The sequence below is a fragment of the Nannospalax galili genome, unplaced genomic scaffold (genome assembly GCF_000622305.1).
Source record: "Nannospalax galili isolate Female #2095 unplaced genomic scaffold, S.galili_v1.0 scaffold490, whole genome shotgun sequence".
NCBI classification, from domain to species: Eukaryota; Metazoa; Chordata; class Mammalia; order Rodentia; family Spalacidae; genus Nannospalax; species Nannospalax galili.
Genome location: NW_008329666.1, coordinates 864,835 through 877,738, shown reverse-complemented (window position 1 = coordinate 877,738; position 12,904 = coordinate 864,835). Strand labels below are relative to the sequence as shown.

The window sequence follows — 12,904 nt, the reverse complement described above, 5'->3', positions numbered from 1 at the left end:
GCTAGGCAATTAGGGTAAAAAGGCCTCAAAGAAAAGTAGCCAGTTTCTTGGCTAAAAGTCAAAATGTCCTTGGCCTCTTAGCAACATATTCTGTTCCAAAGGCCAAAAATGTCGAAAGTATTTGAGATCTTGTGTCTAATCCTTAAAAGATTTTAGGGTTACCACTTCAGAGGGGGGAATGTTGGAGGGGAGGGAGGGGGCATGGATTTGGTCAAAACACCTTATATGCATGTATGAAATTCTCAACAAAGTTTTTGTAAGGACTAAAAAACAAACAAACAAACAAACAAACAAAATACCCTATTTATCCCAAGTTCTTCTTAATAAAAGCAGCACTAAACTTCATTAGTGTAACTTGGTTCATATTGATTCTCCCATTCAATCTTTAATTTTGAAAATTGTATTTTGAATAAGCAGCTACTACAGCTATCTTTCTGATAACAGTGAACCATTAAAAACATCATCAATTATCATCATCTGTTGGATGACAGGCATTATACTGTTGCCATTTAATTCCCATAGACACATATTACCTGTGTAGCAACAGGTATTAGAGAGGACTGATAATGTTAATATTAACCTTTGAATTTTTTAGTGCATTCCACGTTCTTAAAACACAACACATAATAATAAAATACACCGCACAATGGTGGGCTGCTGCCCACCACATGGCAGACACTCTGTGTAGGTCTCAGGTATCACTGCATTCAATCCTCCCAATCATTTTATGAGTTAACTACAGGACTACCATTCTTTATCTGGAAACAAGTGTTATTTAGAAATTTGTAATGTTTGGGATTTTTTTTTAATATATGGTGTACATTATGTAACTCCCACCCATCTATCCACAACTATTTTTAATTCTAACTCCTGCACAACAGTATTTCATTTAATTTAGGTGGTTTGAGTGTGTGTGTGGAAATAGGAAAATATCTTATTCTATAGACGTGAACAGAGAGGCTTAGGTTTAAAACCAAGAATCCAACGTCAGGGCCTTTCCCACATGACTATGATGAATCAATTTTCTCCAGAACTCAAGTCCTTCCTTAAAATAACCAAGCATCTCAGGCCTTGATCAGCATTGCTCCTCCCTGCATCCCATGTTCCTCCAGCATCGCACCTCCCTGTACCTCATGCTCCTCCAGCATCACACCTCCCTGCATCCCAAACTCCATCAGCATCACACCTCCCTGCTTCCCATGTTCCTCCAGCATCCCACCTCCCTGAATCTCACGCTCCTCCAGCATCACACACCCTGCACCCCATGCTCACTCCACATCACATCTCTCTGCATCCCATGCTCCTTCAGCATTGTACCTCTTTGCATTCCATTCTCTTTCAGCATCACATCTCCCTTTCTATCATCCTGTGTCCTTTTATTTTGCTTTTGCTTCTCGCTGCCTGCTTTTCCTCCTCCTTTTCTCTGCCTTTTCTTCTTAATGGCATTCAAGATGAGCCAGTGCCAAAACATGAAGTTCTCAAGGATCTTCTGGTATTTCTCTGATGCCTATTTAAGGTTATGTTTAATTTACAGAGCACAAGGTTATAAAATGTTCTTCCAAATGGCCTCATCAGTGCAGAAATGTGTGTGTGCACATGTTAGGAGATGTGTGTGTGTGTGCACTCATAAGAGATGTGTGCACACTAAAATGTGTGTGTATACACTCATAGGTTGTGCACACTCACTTGTGATCATATGTGGGTTTGCTATTTGCACTTGCTAACCTCTCTTCCTCGCAATTTTCATTCTACAAAATCTTTAGAGTGCAAGAAAAGGGGAAACATTTTATTTCTGTAAAATAAATACCATCTTAGTAACTATGGCAAGTGTAATTAATTATGGAGCTTAAATAATGTTAGCATAAGACTGAGTCATAATATAGTTTGTCACATCAATATAGGAGATAGTCTGAGACCATTTTCCCTCTTTTTATGAGTTTTTTTGTTTCATTCTCATCCATTTTACTGACAAGAGCACTGTTCTAATTCCCCTTTAGCTGAGAAGCATTCTGAGCTCATCGCCTGTTTCTACTCCTATTCTGGTATCCACTGTGCATACTACGGGGGATCACTAGTTCTGCTTCTAAAGTAGACAGTTTGCTTCTCACTAATGGCGTATACACTAGTTTTGATAACTAGAGTCCCAAGTACTTAGTAAGTTCTTAGCAAATACTTGAGTGAATAAACATGAGATATTCATAAATAAATGTACTTTAGCTAAATATTTTAATTTAGGGTTGAAAAGATAAAAATAAATAAAATACCAAAAACATGAAAAGATAGAAATTTATAAGATTTGAGAATGAGAAAGGACTTTCCATGCACAATATGAAAGTAATACGTGAAAGAAGCTCTTCTGGAGGGAAATGAGCCAAGGAGAGTAAAGTCTCAGCTCTTCTAGAGAAATGAACCAAGCAGAGCGAATTCTTGGCTGTTCTCATGCATCCAGTGACTCCATAATCACTCTTATAGCGTGTAGTCTAAGAGTACAGTCCAGAATACAGATTTACGTGCAGACATTTTAATCACACATAGCTGTATCAAAAACAAAACAACAAAGCAAACAAAAAAGTAAACTCAAAAAGACCCTAGGTGTGAACTGGCAGGAAATTCAGTTTGGGCAGACGGATATGGTGCAGTCATCAAGGCTGAGGTCCTGAATCAGACTGCATGCTGTCCCATTCTTCCTTTCAGTCACAGTGCTACAGGTCTGACCCAGGCAAAACTTCCTTGTCTGAGAGACTGGGAAGCAGCTTCGCAATGTCTGAGGCTTGGTGTAGAGAACGCACATCCCTTACTTTCCAGTAACTAAAGGGTACAGTGCAAATACCACAGCCTGTAACAGATCTAACAATATCAAAGGAGAGGGGGAATGCAAGTATATTTCATATTACAGAAGAGTCAATTCTAATAAGAATGGCAAGATCTCATTCTGTCAAAATACTTCATGTGTAGTAGGGATAAAAGGACTCAAACTATATTCTCAAAGGCAGCAACAGTAACTAATTCTGAGCCAAGAATTATGCATAATGCAATTTCTTCTTTTATATTGTTTTATTTTCTAAATTATTTTCTAATATACATATATTTTGTATATAAAAGCATAATATATAGTTTAATAAAACATATTGCTTAGACATTTGTTTGTTCTCTTCACCAAACTTTCCTGTATTCCTAGTCATGTTACTAATATGCTGTGCTACTAAAATGCCCTAGGCTATAAAAACCCACCCTGCATGGGTTAATTCCAAGTCCTTGAAATTAACACCAATTATCAAGTGTATGAGTCACTTGTTTGGAAACCCTGTTTACAAACAAACAGGGTTTAGTCTACACAATTCCTAGAATTCAAGGCAACTCTCAATGTGTTCATCTTGTTTGAGAGAATATGGACAAGGTCTGAGTGGTTTAGAGGCTATCACAATTATTTTACCTCCTGACATGTGAGGGTGAACAAAAATGCAAGTAATTCATGACTTTCTAAGGAGTCTTCACCCTGCAATCATGCCCATCCACATGGTAGACTGTGTTGGCATCTCCTGGAGAAGGTGCTGTATCATGTTCATATTGAACCAGACAGGAAGGGATGTGTGCAAGTACTTTAAAGGCTTGGAATAAACAGTGGCACAGTGGTGCAGAATTCCACCATCAGGGCTCTGATAATGAAGCCTCGGCAGGTGGGCATGTTCAGAGCCCTGTGGCTCCAGGGCTCCAGGTGACGCTGGGGACTCCACCTTGGCACACTTTTGGACGTAAGTCTCTGCAGCTGCATGATTTTATGAAAGCTGCCCCAACATGAAGCCAGCCCCTTGTCATTGTACCTAGAGCTTGAAAGTTTCTATATTACAAACGTTAACACTGGCAACTTGATCTCACAATTTGTCCTTGGAAATGCATTCTTTCAAAAGGGCTTTTCTTGAAAATATTGGTGGATTTGAAAAGTAATCCTCAGTCCTCTTTTTTCAAAAGCACCTTATTATGGTGGTTGGAAAGATGTAAATTTGAAAGGAAATGTCACTAGGATTCAGAGTATTTGAAATTTTACAGAATATATACATTTTCCTAGGGAAAACATGAAAAATATAATCTGTAGCAGCAGTTTATATGTAACTGAAACAGTCTGTGATATATTTCTCATACACGGTCTTCACAGAAAAATTCAGTCATGAAGTTAGTGTTCATTTAAGTCAAAGAATTTTTTTAAAAGGACTGTGGCTGATCACACTGGTGATTAATCACTTAATTTTGTCCAAAAATCCCTTAGGTAAACTCAATTATTTCCAGCTTGTCTCCTCTAAATTTCTTTTGATAAGTAGTAAGGTTCACTTTTAGGCATCATGGGGAAAAATATCAAGTCTTGGTACATAATGCTGACTCTGTTTCTGGTTTTTCTCCGGTGTACAGGAGCTACAACACTTTCATCTGTTTGTAGAAAGAAGCAACAAAGAATTGGATACTTTCATGGGCTTTGGGCTGGGCTGTCTGCATTTTACAGTCAGCATGTCACCATCAGATTTCTCTCTTTATTGCTAACTATAAAAGCTCTTTGTATGTACCAGCAAGAGTGATGAGCCACCAAAGAGTTTCAGCTCACCCAGCTCCAAAGACTCACGATAAGTACAATCATCATGCCAGTCGTCAGCTACCACTGTCACTACCTCCAGTTCAGAAACCAGTCTGCCAGAACCCAGATAACCGCAGCAGTAGGCTTGCTTTATCGGCCTCTGATCCCAGGAAGCCAGTGGAAAGGAAAATTATATGTATTCTATGTTAAGGATGGAAAATATCCTCAATTTTATGAAGCTCTTTTTTCCTTCTAAAATAAAGAACATGTATTTTGAAATTCAGCAACTGGATGAAAACATGAACTTTAAATATTAACAGGGTGGATTAGCCTACTGCTAAACTCAACATAAAAGAATCATTCTCCTTCCACGTATGTAGATTCAACAGTCCTTAAGACAAATTACAAAGTCTAGTTTTATGAAAATTACTTATTATATACATCTAAAAACTCAGTCATGAGCAAGTTCATGGTTGTAATCAAAGAGTGGAAACTGCTAACAGCTTCTCTGGAAGAAATGAGATTTTAGAACTTTCATGACTGAGGGGCAGCAATAAGAAACACTTAAACAAACTGAGGTTTTAAAAAGTGTCCTGAAGGTTAATTCATTAACTAATTTTACGATTTCTTCTGAAAACATCCTACTGTACATGTGCAATGTATGTAATTCTTTATTGGAGTCCTATAAATTGAGTAAAGATCAGCAAATCTGATGAATGAGCACCTGTTGAGGAATAACGACATAATGCTGGAAGCTGAGTTGCACCTACCCACCAATGCCAATATTCCTCAGCCAATTAGGAACTGAACTTGAAATCCGCTTCAGAACCAAAGGGCTGCAAAGCTTAGATGAACTGCACAAAGGAATGAACATGGTCTCCTCCAGTTAGGATTATGCTTGAATTTTAAGTCTACTACCCTCCATCCTAACCTGATGTGATTCTAAGAAACTGGTGCAATTCCATCCTCAACAATTCATTTTTTTATGCTAACATTTCTCAGTTTTCCTTCCCCGAAAAAGAACATCTGGTAAAGACTTCAAAAATTCACTTTAAGAACAATGATAAGCTCTGTCATTTGTGAATGTCCTCTAGCCTTAGGGAATTTAAACTACATTCAGAAAAGTATAAAATCTTGATGTGTCTATATACCAAGACTTATATGTTAAACGTCAGCATATATCTTTCCTCCCAAATTTAACCATGCGATTTTAACTTCTCAATGTATTCTCAAGAAAAGTAGCTAGGAAAGCAAGCCTGCTTTATCAGAATGCCAATATTCATGTCTGAATACACAGACAAAGTTTCAGGTGGCTAATGAGCATAAGTCTTAGAACAAGTCTCTTTCCAACTCAAAGGCTCCATACAAATATGTCTGCAATATTTCACTGATATAACTCCATGTACTCTACTTGTCCAAGGAGTTACTTTAGATGTGGTTTTCATGTGTGTGTGTGTGTGTGTGTGTGTCTGTGTGTGTGTATAACAACAAATGATAATGTAATATTATCTTTTGTTTAAACTTATTTTTATTTCTATGGCTTAACTTTTTTAGTATGTTATAGTAACACCTGCTATTAGGATATAATAACTAAGTTACTTAGTGCAGCAGTACTGGATGTTTTCAGATGCTGATAGGGTATGCGCTGTTTAATTGCTATTGAAATCTTGGTACACTGGTTTCATATTGGCTTTACTGACTGTTTGCATGGATAAAGTAGACAGTTCAGGACACTCACCTAGAGCATACATTCCTTCAACCTTTTCATCTTGCCCAAAGGAAGCTCTGCTGGGTTCAGATCCCAGCCACCCTTTGCACATCACTGTGGTGAAGCTCACATCTTCTGATGCTGCAGGAACGAGTGCTAAGTCCACATACCACGTAGTAACACTTACTCCTTGTCACAGATTATTTTAAAGCACCCAAGTTTGACTCAACCAGCAGGAAATATCTCTGGATACTGTTACTGATTAATAATAGAGGACAGGCTTTCTCTCTACAGATGGGATAAGGAAGCGTGTTACTGTTGCCACAGTAAGAGCTGACACACACTGAATCACAAGAGTCTCCAGAGTAAATCCAAACAGAAACAAACAGGAGAGCAGAGCAGAGAGAGATGGAGTAACACAGTGAAAGCCTTGATCACATCTGACCTGAAGCCCAGCAGCTCTGGACTTGTTTTATGGAATGCAGCACATTTCTTTATTTGGGTTTTGAAGGGTTTTCAGACAACAACATCCTTCTATTTTTTTCAACAGCAGAGGCAGTAATCCCAACAGTGCCTATAATATAGAGTCCACTACAAGAGTTTGCCATCAGGCAGGCAGTCAATATCACCATAGAGCTACGGCTTCTGAGCTGGCGGTCACTAGTGAAAACTACTGGGCCTCTTCTGCTGCTGTGATTCATGCCCCATAGTCTTGCCATTCAAGCTATTGGCAGAATAAAAGAATAAAGGCTATTTCATTAAAAGAATTTCTACTGCATAACAATATATATGTATTTATAATATAGAATAAACCTTCTTAAGTACGGTTCTCAAATCTCTGCTACCTTCTTACCTCTTTCACACTGTGGCCCAGTGAATCCATAAACACAAGCACAGCGGTTGGGGCCGATGCACCGCCCACCATTTTGACATCCACTTTCACAGACAGCTGCAAACAAAGCATCAAGAAACAGGTCATTAGATGAGCCATCTCTAAGCACAGCAGGGTCCAATGGTGATACTGTGGAGAAAGCTTCTTAACACCAAATCAAGTCTCTAAAACACAAGCAAATGGATCTGCTTGGGCACTATGACAGAGAAGCTTCAACCATCACCTGTATCATACTGTGAAGCCTAAGTTTGCATGAGGTTCCTAGATTCACAGGCATTGGTTGGCTCAGATGCTGACAAGAGTCAGAATATCAGTATTTAACCTTCTACTATCTGTCCTACTGGTCCTATGACTTATATTCTCACAGGTAAGACAGTGCATAACATATGGGGAAATGAGGCAAGCTTTAGGTAGCAGGGTGCAGGAAAAGGAGGGAAAACGTGAATGGAAACATACAGGAGGTGTGGCCAAAGGAGGAAAGGTAAAGATCAGAGAAGGAAAAGGTAAGTCAGGGAAGAAAAGGGAAAAATGAGCAGTGTAGCAAGTGTTTCAATATAAAGCGAATCCACAGACCAAATTCCCTTTGAGTGTACCTTTGGTCTCTATAGGGGATTGGTTCCAGGATCCCTGCAATTATGGAAAGTCATGCATGTTCAGGTCCCTTATGTAAATTGGTGCAGAATTTGCATATAATCTCTGCATGTCCTCAGGTGTACTTTAAAGTCATCTCTAGAGTGTAATGCCTACATACTTCATATGCTAGGTAAATAACTGTATACTATGTTGTTTTCAGAAAAATAATAGGAAAAAAGAAGTCCATGTCCAGTACAGGTACCTTTTTTTTTTCCAAAAATTTTAACTGGTGGCTGTTGAAGTTGAGACTCGTAACCCCCAGATACAAAGGGCCAGCTGTAGTGACAAATTTACAGAACACATTTTCTCCACTACTTTATCATTGGGGTTCAGTAGGTACAGTGGGAGTCAAAAACTTAGAATTGGGCCCAAGCTGTTCCCACCTTCCTCTCATGGTGGTATATCTCTGCTCAGCAGTCAGAACTCAGGTCAAGACAGTCCTAACAATCACAGCCTAGAACGCTTGAAACATGAATGTCCCAACATCCATTGTGGGGACAGCTGAATTAAAGAAACCTGCCTCTCCATGAGACATCACCGATAGAAGAACTTGCCTTCCAACCCACACACCCTGGTGAATGGAAATCCTAGCCTCACAGAGAAAGGGATCATAGCCTATGGCCTGTGCTCCCAAAGACAGAGCTCAGGAGCAATAATTCTTTCAAATTAAAGCGACGGGAGGAGTAAAACACATTTGTGTATATTTCAAGTGAGGTACATAGCTAAAATAAAAAACCTCTGTAAGTAGTCTGATACCTAAAAATGAAGGCATCCTACTGCCTCCTTATTTAGCTAGCATCATCATCCAGAGTATATGGAGTGATTTCCACTCTGCCAATCACAGACAGGTGACACGCCCTTAGAAATAAAAGATCATCTTTGCCCCTGTGTCAGTGACCTTGGGATGACTTGCGATAGTCACACTTTGATCAAGGGTGTGATGCTCTATGACTCTGGACACATGTGTCTCCCTGGTGATAGAGACTTCTGCACCTATCACAAGCTAAGTTCGAAGTAGCACTTCTGATACATCATTGCCTTGAAATACTGGGCAGGTAAAAAATTAAATGAGTCAATATAAAGGACAGAGAAAGGGAGTCAAGGCCATGAGGAGTGTGAGAAAGATGGGGGTGGACAGAAATGTCAAAGATAACAAATACTTCCTACAGAGCTCTGTAGACCACACAGTTCTTGGAATCAACTGCTAGGATTTGAAGGCTCAATTGGAAACAACTGCTAGGATTTGGACTTAGGATTTTCCAACTGTCCAACACATATAGTATAGAAAGTTAACTCTAATTGACTATGAATAATAAAATGCAAGGAATCTTCTTTAAATGCTATCAAGTGGAAGGAAATTTGAATGAAAATAACTTTTCCCAGACATGTCTTCTTGTTGCATAAATAGGTCTGGAGACATGTCTCGGTCACTACAGTGTTTGCCATGTAAGCGTAAGGGCCAATGTTTAGACCCCAGCACCCATATAAAAACCCTGGCATGCCTGTAGTCCCAACACTAGGAAAGCTGAGACAGGCAGATCACTGGAGTCCCCTGCCCAGCCAGCATAGCTGAATCGGTGAGCTCCAGGTTCAGTGAGAGGTTATGTCTCAAGAAATAAGGTGGAGACTGACTGAGGAAGACACCTGACATCATCATTCTATGGCCTCCATGTGTACGCCCACCCACATGCACACCTGCAAATACTTACAAGTGCGCTCACAGGCACACATACCCCAAAGACACAAATGCGGAAATCAGTCTGCCCATGACGGTGACTGGGCCCTCCCTTGAGTAAGCAGAAAGAAGACTGTTGTCTCTCAGTTTCCCTAGCAGCTCACAAAGCCCAGGATGAAGGACAAAGCTGATAAAGCTTTGCCTTTGCCCAGAGACCTAGCCCATTATACCTAGATGAATCCTAATCTAACCTGTCTAGGTTAGAATAACAATTCCTCCCTTTTTAACATATTTGTTTGAGGGTTTGGAAACTAGAGTTATTGTTCATAAAAACATTTATGTTAACAAATGACAGAAATTTACTATTTTAAAAAATTAGTAAATATTTCTTGCATCTCTTATTTTAAATTTCTGACACCATAAATATTGATAAGGGTCCTGGGAACAGAAAGGTTGGGACCCACTGACAGGCATTTGCTTCTATTCCTGTCAATCATGTGAGAGGAAGAATTAGCAAGCTTTCAGATTCTCCTTCAATGCATGCCCTGGCTCAACACTTCCCAGTTCCTTTTCTACCACTTTGTGAGACAGATTGATCCCAGGAGCAGAGAATGGGGCTTGCTCCACGAATCTAGTGCTCCAGCATCCGTCTGATCCTTAGCACCCCTCCTCATACCAGCTAGTGGTCCCCAAACACGTTTTAGGAGGACTTAGTAAAACTGCATGAGGGACCAAATGCGCAATGCCTGTACCCTGTAGCTTTTCTATACTCCTGGTTGGTTGATTGGTTGGTTGGATGTTTTGGAAAATGGGTCTCAAGGTGTAGACCTGGCTAGAATTCACTATGTAGACCAGGTTGGCCTTGACCTCACAGAAATCCGCCTAATGGAGACAACCTGTCTCTGCCTTCCCAGTGCTGGGATAAAGAATGTGCATCACAGTTGGCTTCTTTTCTGTACTCTTAATGACCTTTCATACCTCTTAATTTACCTTTTCTGGAACTCATGTATGGAAAAGGAGACTTGTTTTCCAATGTCCAAAGGCACAGTAAAGAACAACAGCCAAAGAAAAGCAGAAGTCACAGCAGAACGTGGCGGCCGCAGCACAGGGGCGTTTTCTTCTTTCGGGGTGAGTTATGAGTTTACAAAAGCACATTTTTGTAATAAAACTTAATGGACATAGCACTTTACGCTTGAATTACAGTTGGAAAAGAACTTGAGTGTGCCTATCTTTCCATCATGGAAGGAATGCTGCCCACCCAGGAAGAAGATGTTATACCTAGTATGGGAGAGAAGGGAAGGGCAGGGTGGAGAGGCCTGAGTACAGATGAAGGATGAGCTGCCTTGCTATCTGTACCCAGGGAAGCACACGCCCTGCCTGAGACGGTGCACTGGGCATGCACACTGGAGAGGCTCCGATACTTAACACTTTGATCAGCAGACATTTGCCCATGTGCTAAGTGAGGTATATGATAAGCATACATTTTTATAAGACAGACCCCTGTACTGGGAGCCTAAGCCACATTTAAAATTGTGGCTGTGACTTCTACACAAATATATCCAAGTACATCAGATAGAAAAAGTGTTCTCAACCAGGTTAAAATGTTTAAAAGGAGAATGAAACAAGTTGATCTGATGTGGACCAAAGCTGGACTGTGGGGCTTCCTTCTTTGTCTCCAGGGTACCATGCTCACCCAACGTTCCTCCTATCTTTTTGTCCAGTCTTTCTTGCCCCACTTCTTCCTCTTCTCACATCAAAATGTTGATCTTGCTCACCTCCCTTTACTTCCTTGGGCTGCAAAGCCTCTGGGCGGCCTGGTGCCAGCACTTTTCCTGGTCCCTAGGAGCCCTCTGGACCAGGTCCCGCCCTCATATCCCTTTGCTTCTTGGGCTGCACAGCCTCCAGTGTACTGGTACCAGCACCTTCCCTGGGTAAGTTCAGCTCACACAGTGTGCCTTGACTCTCCCAGCCTCTTTCACCCCGCCAAAGTCTCTCTGGGTACAGGCCCATTTCTTGTCTGGGCACCCCAGACACCAGGGCTAAACTCTCGGCCCAGAGCCTCCACTGCTTCCTGATCCTTTGCATCCAAGCCAATCCAGTTCCTCCCTGCCGGCCCCCAGGAACCCTCTAGGCCTGGTCCCACCCTCACCTCCCTTTACTTCCCTGGGCTGCAAAGCCTCCTACGTCCTGGTCCCAGCACCTTCCCTGGGTAAATCCAGCATGCCCAGGGCACCTTGACTCCCCCAGCCACTTTCACCCTCCCAGCTCCCTGGTGAGTCTCTCCTCCTAGGCTGGGTACAGGCCCATTTCTTGTCTTGGCACCCCAGACACCAGGGCCAACTTCCGGGCCCAGAGCCACCACTTCTTCCTGATCCTCTGTATCCCAACCGACCCAGTTCCTCCCTACCACCCCTAGGAAACCTCTGGTCCTGGTCCTGCCCTCACCTCCCTTTACTTCCCTGGGTGGCACAGCCACCTGCTTCCTGAGACCTGGGCCCTTCTCCCAGCCCAGCCCAGCCCCCAAATTCTTGAGGGCAGCATCTTTCCTGGAGGACCCATACCACAGGAGAAAGCCTGATATCACCTGAGCCTCATCTCACATGGGACTCGGTGGGAACTCCTTAAGAAAAAAGCAATTAGGCCACTCCAATATAAAATCAAAAGAGAGAACCTGAAGCCTAGACCAACCAGCTTTTTATGCCCAATAAGTAAACCACAAAGGCACATAAAGTTTACAAAAAGAAGATCTAAACTCAACAAAGGAAGGCTTGAGTCTCACACAAGATTTATAAACTACAAAGAAAATTCACATGTCAAAGTCACAAAGAAAAAACAATAACATGAAAAACCAAAATAATATATCCCTATCAAATACCAATAGTCCTCTAGAGGAGTACAATGAGAACTCCCTAGAGATAACACAGGACATGGAACTCAAAAGAACAATTATAAACATGATAAAAGAATTTAGTGCATTTAAAGAACATACAAAGAAAGAAATCAAAGAACTTAAGGAAGATAGGGATAAACTTCTGAATGAATTCAGAAAAGAGCTAGAAATACTGAAGAATACTCAGGCTGAAATGAAGGACGTGAAACACTCAGTAAGCCAATTAGAAACAACAGGAGAAAGCCTCACCAATAGGATGAACAAAATGGAAAACAATATCAAGACTGGAAGGTAAAGTGGATGAATTAGCCCACTCAGTAAAGATTATGAAAAAATTTAAAAAACACAAGAAGGGAATATACAAGAACTGTGTGACACCATAAAAAAACCAAACTTACAAATCACAGGCATACAGGAAGGAGAAGAATCTCAAGATAATGGTATGGAACAGATCTTCAACAGGACTGTAGACAAAAATTTCCCAAAATTAAACAAAGACATGCCCATACAAATATAAGAAGCATACAGAACACCAAATAGAC

The 12,904-nt window shown here is 41.0% G+C and overlaps 1 protein-coding gene across 1 annotated transcript in view; it reads right to left on the bottom strand.

Annotated features, from left to right (window-relative positions):
• Fbn2 (fibrillin 2) overlaps window positions 1-12,904 on the bottom strand; it is a 282,405-nt gene that overhangs the window by 253,027 nt on the left and 16,474 nt on the right. The window contains exon 5 of the mRNA XM_008841082.2: window positions 7,126-7,221. Within this exon, the coding sequence (XP_008839304.1) occupies window positions 7,126-7,221 (96 nt within the window). The remainder of the gene's footprint in view (window positions 1-7,125; window positions 7,222-12,904) is intronic.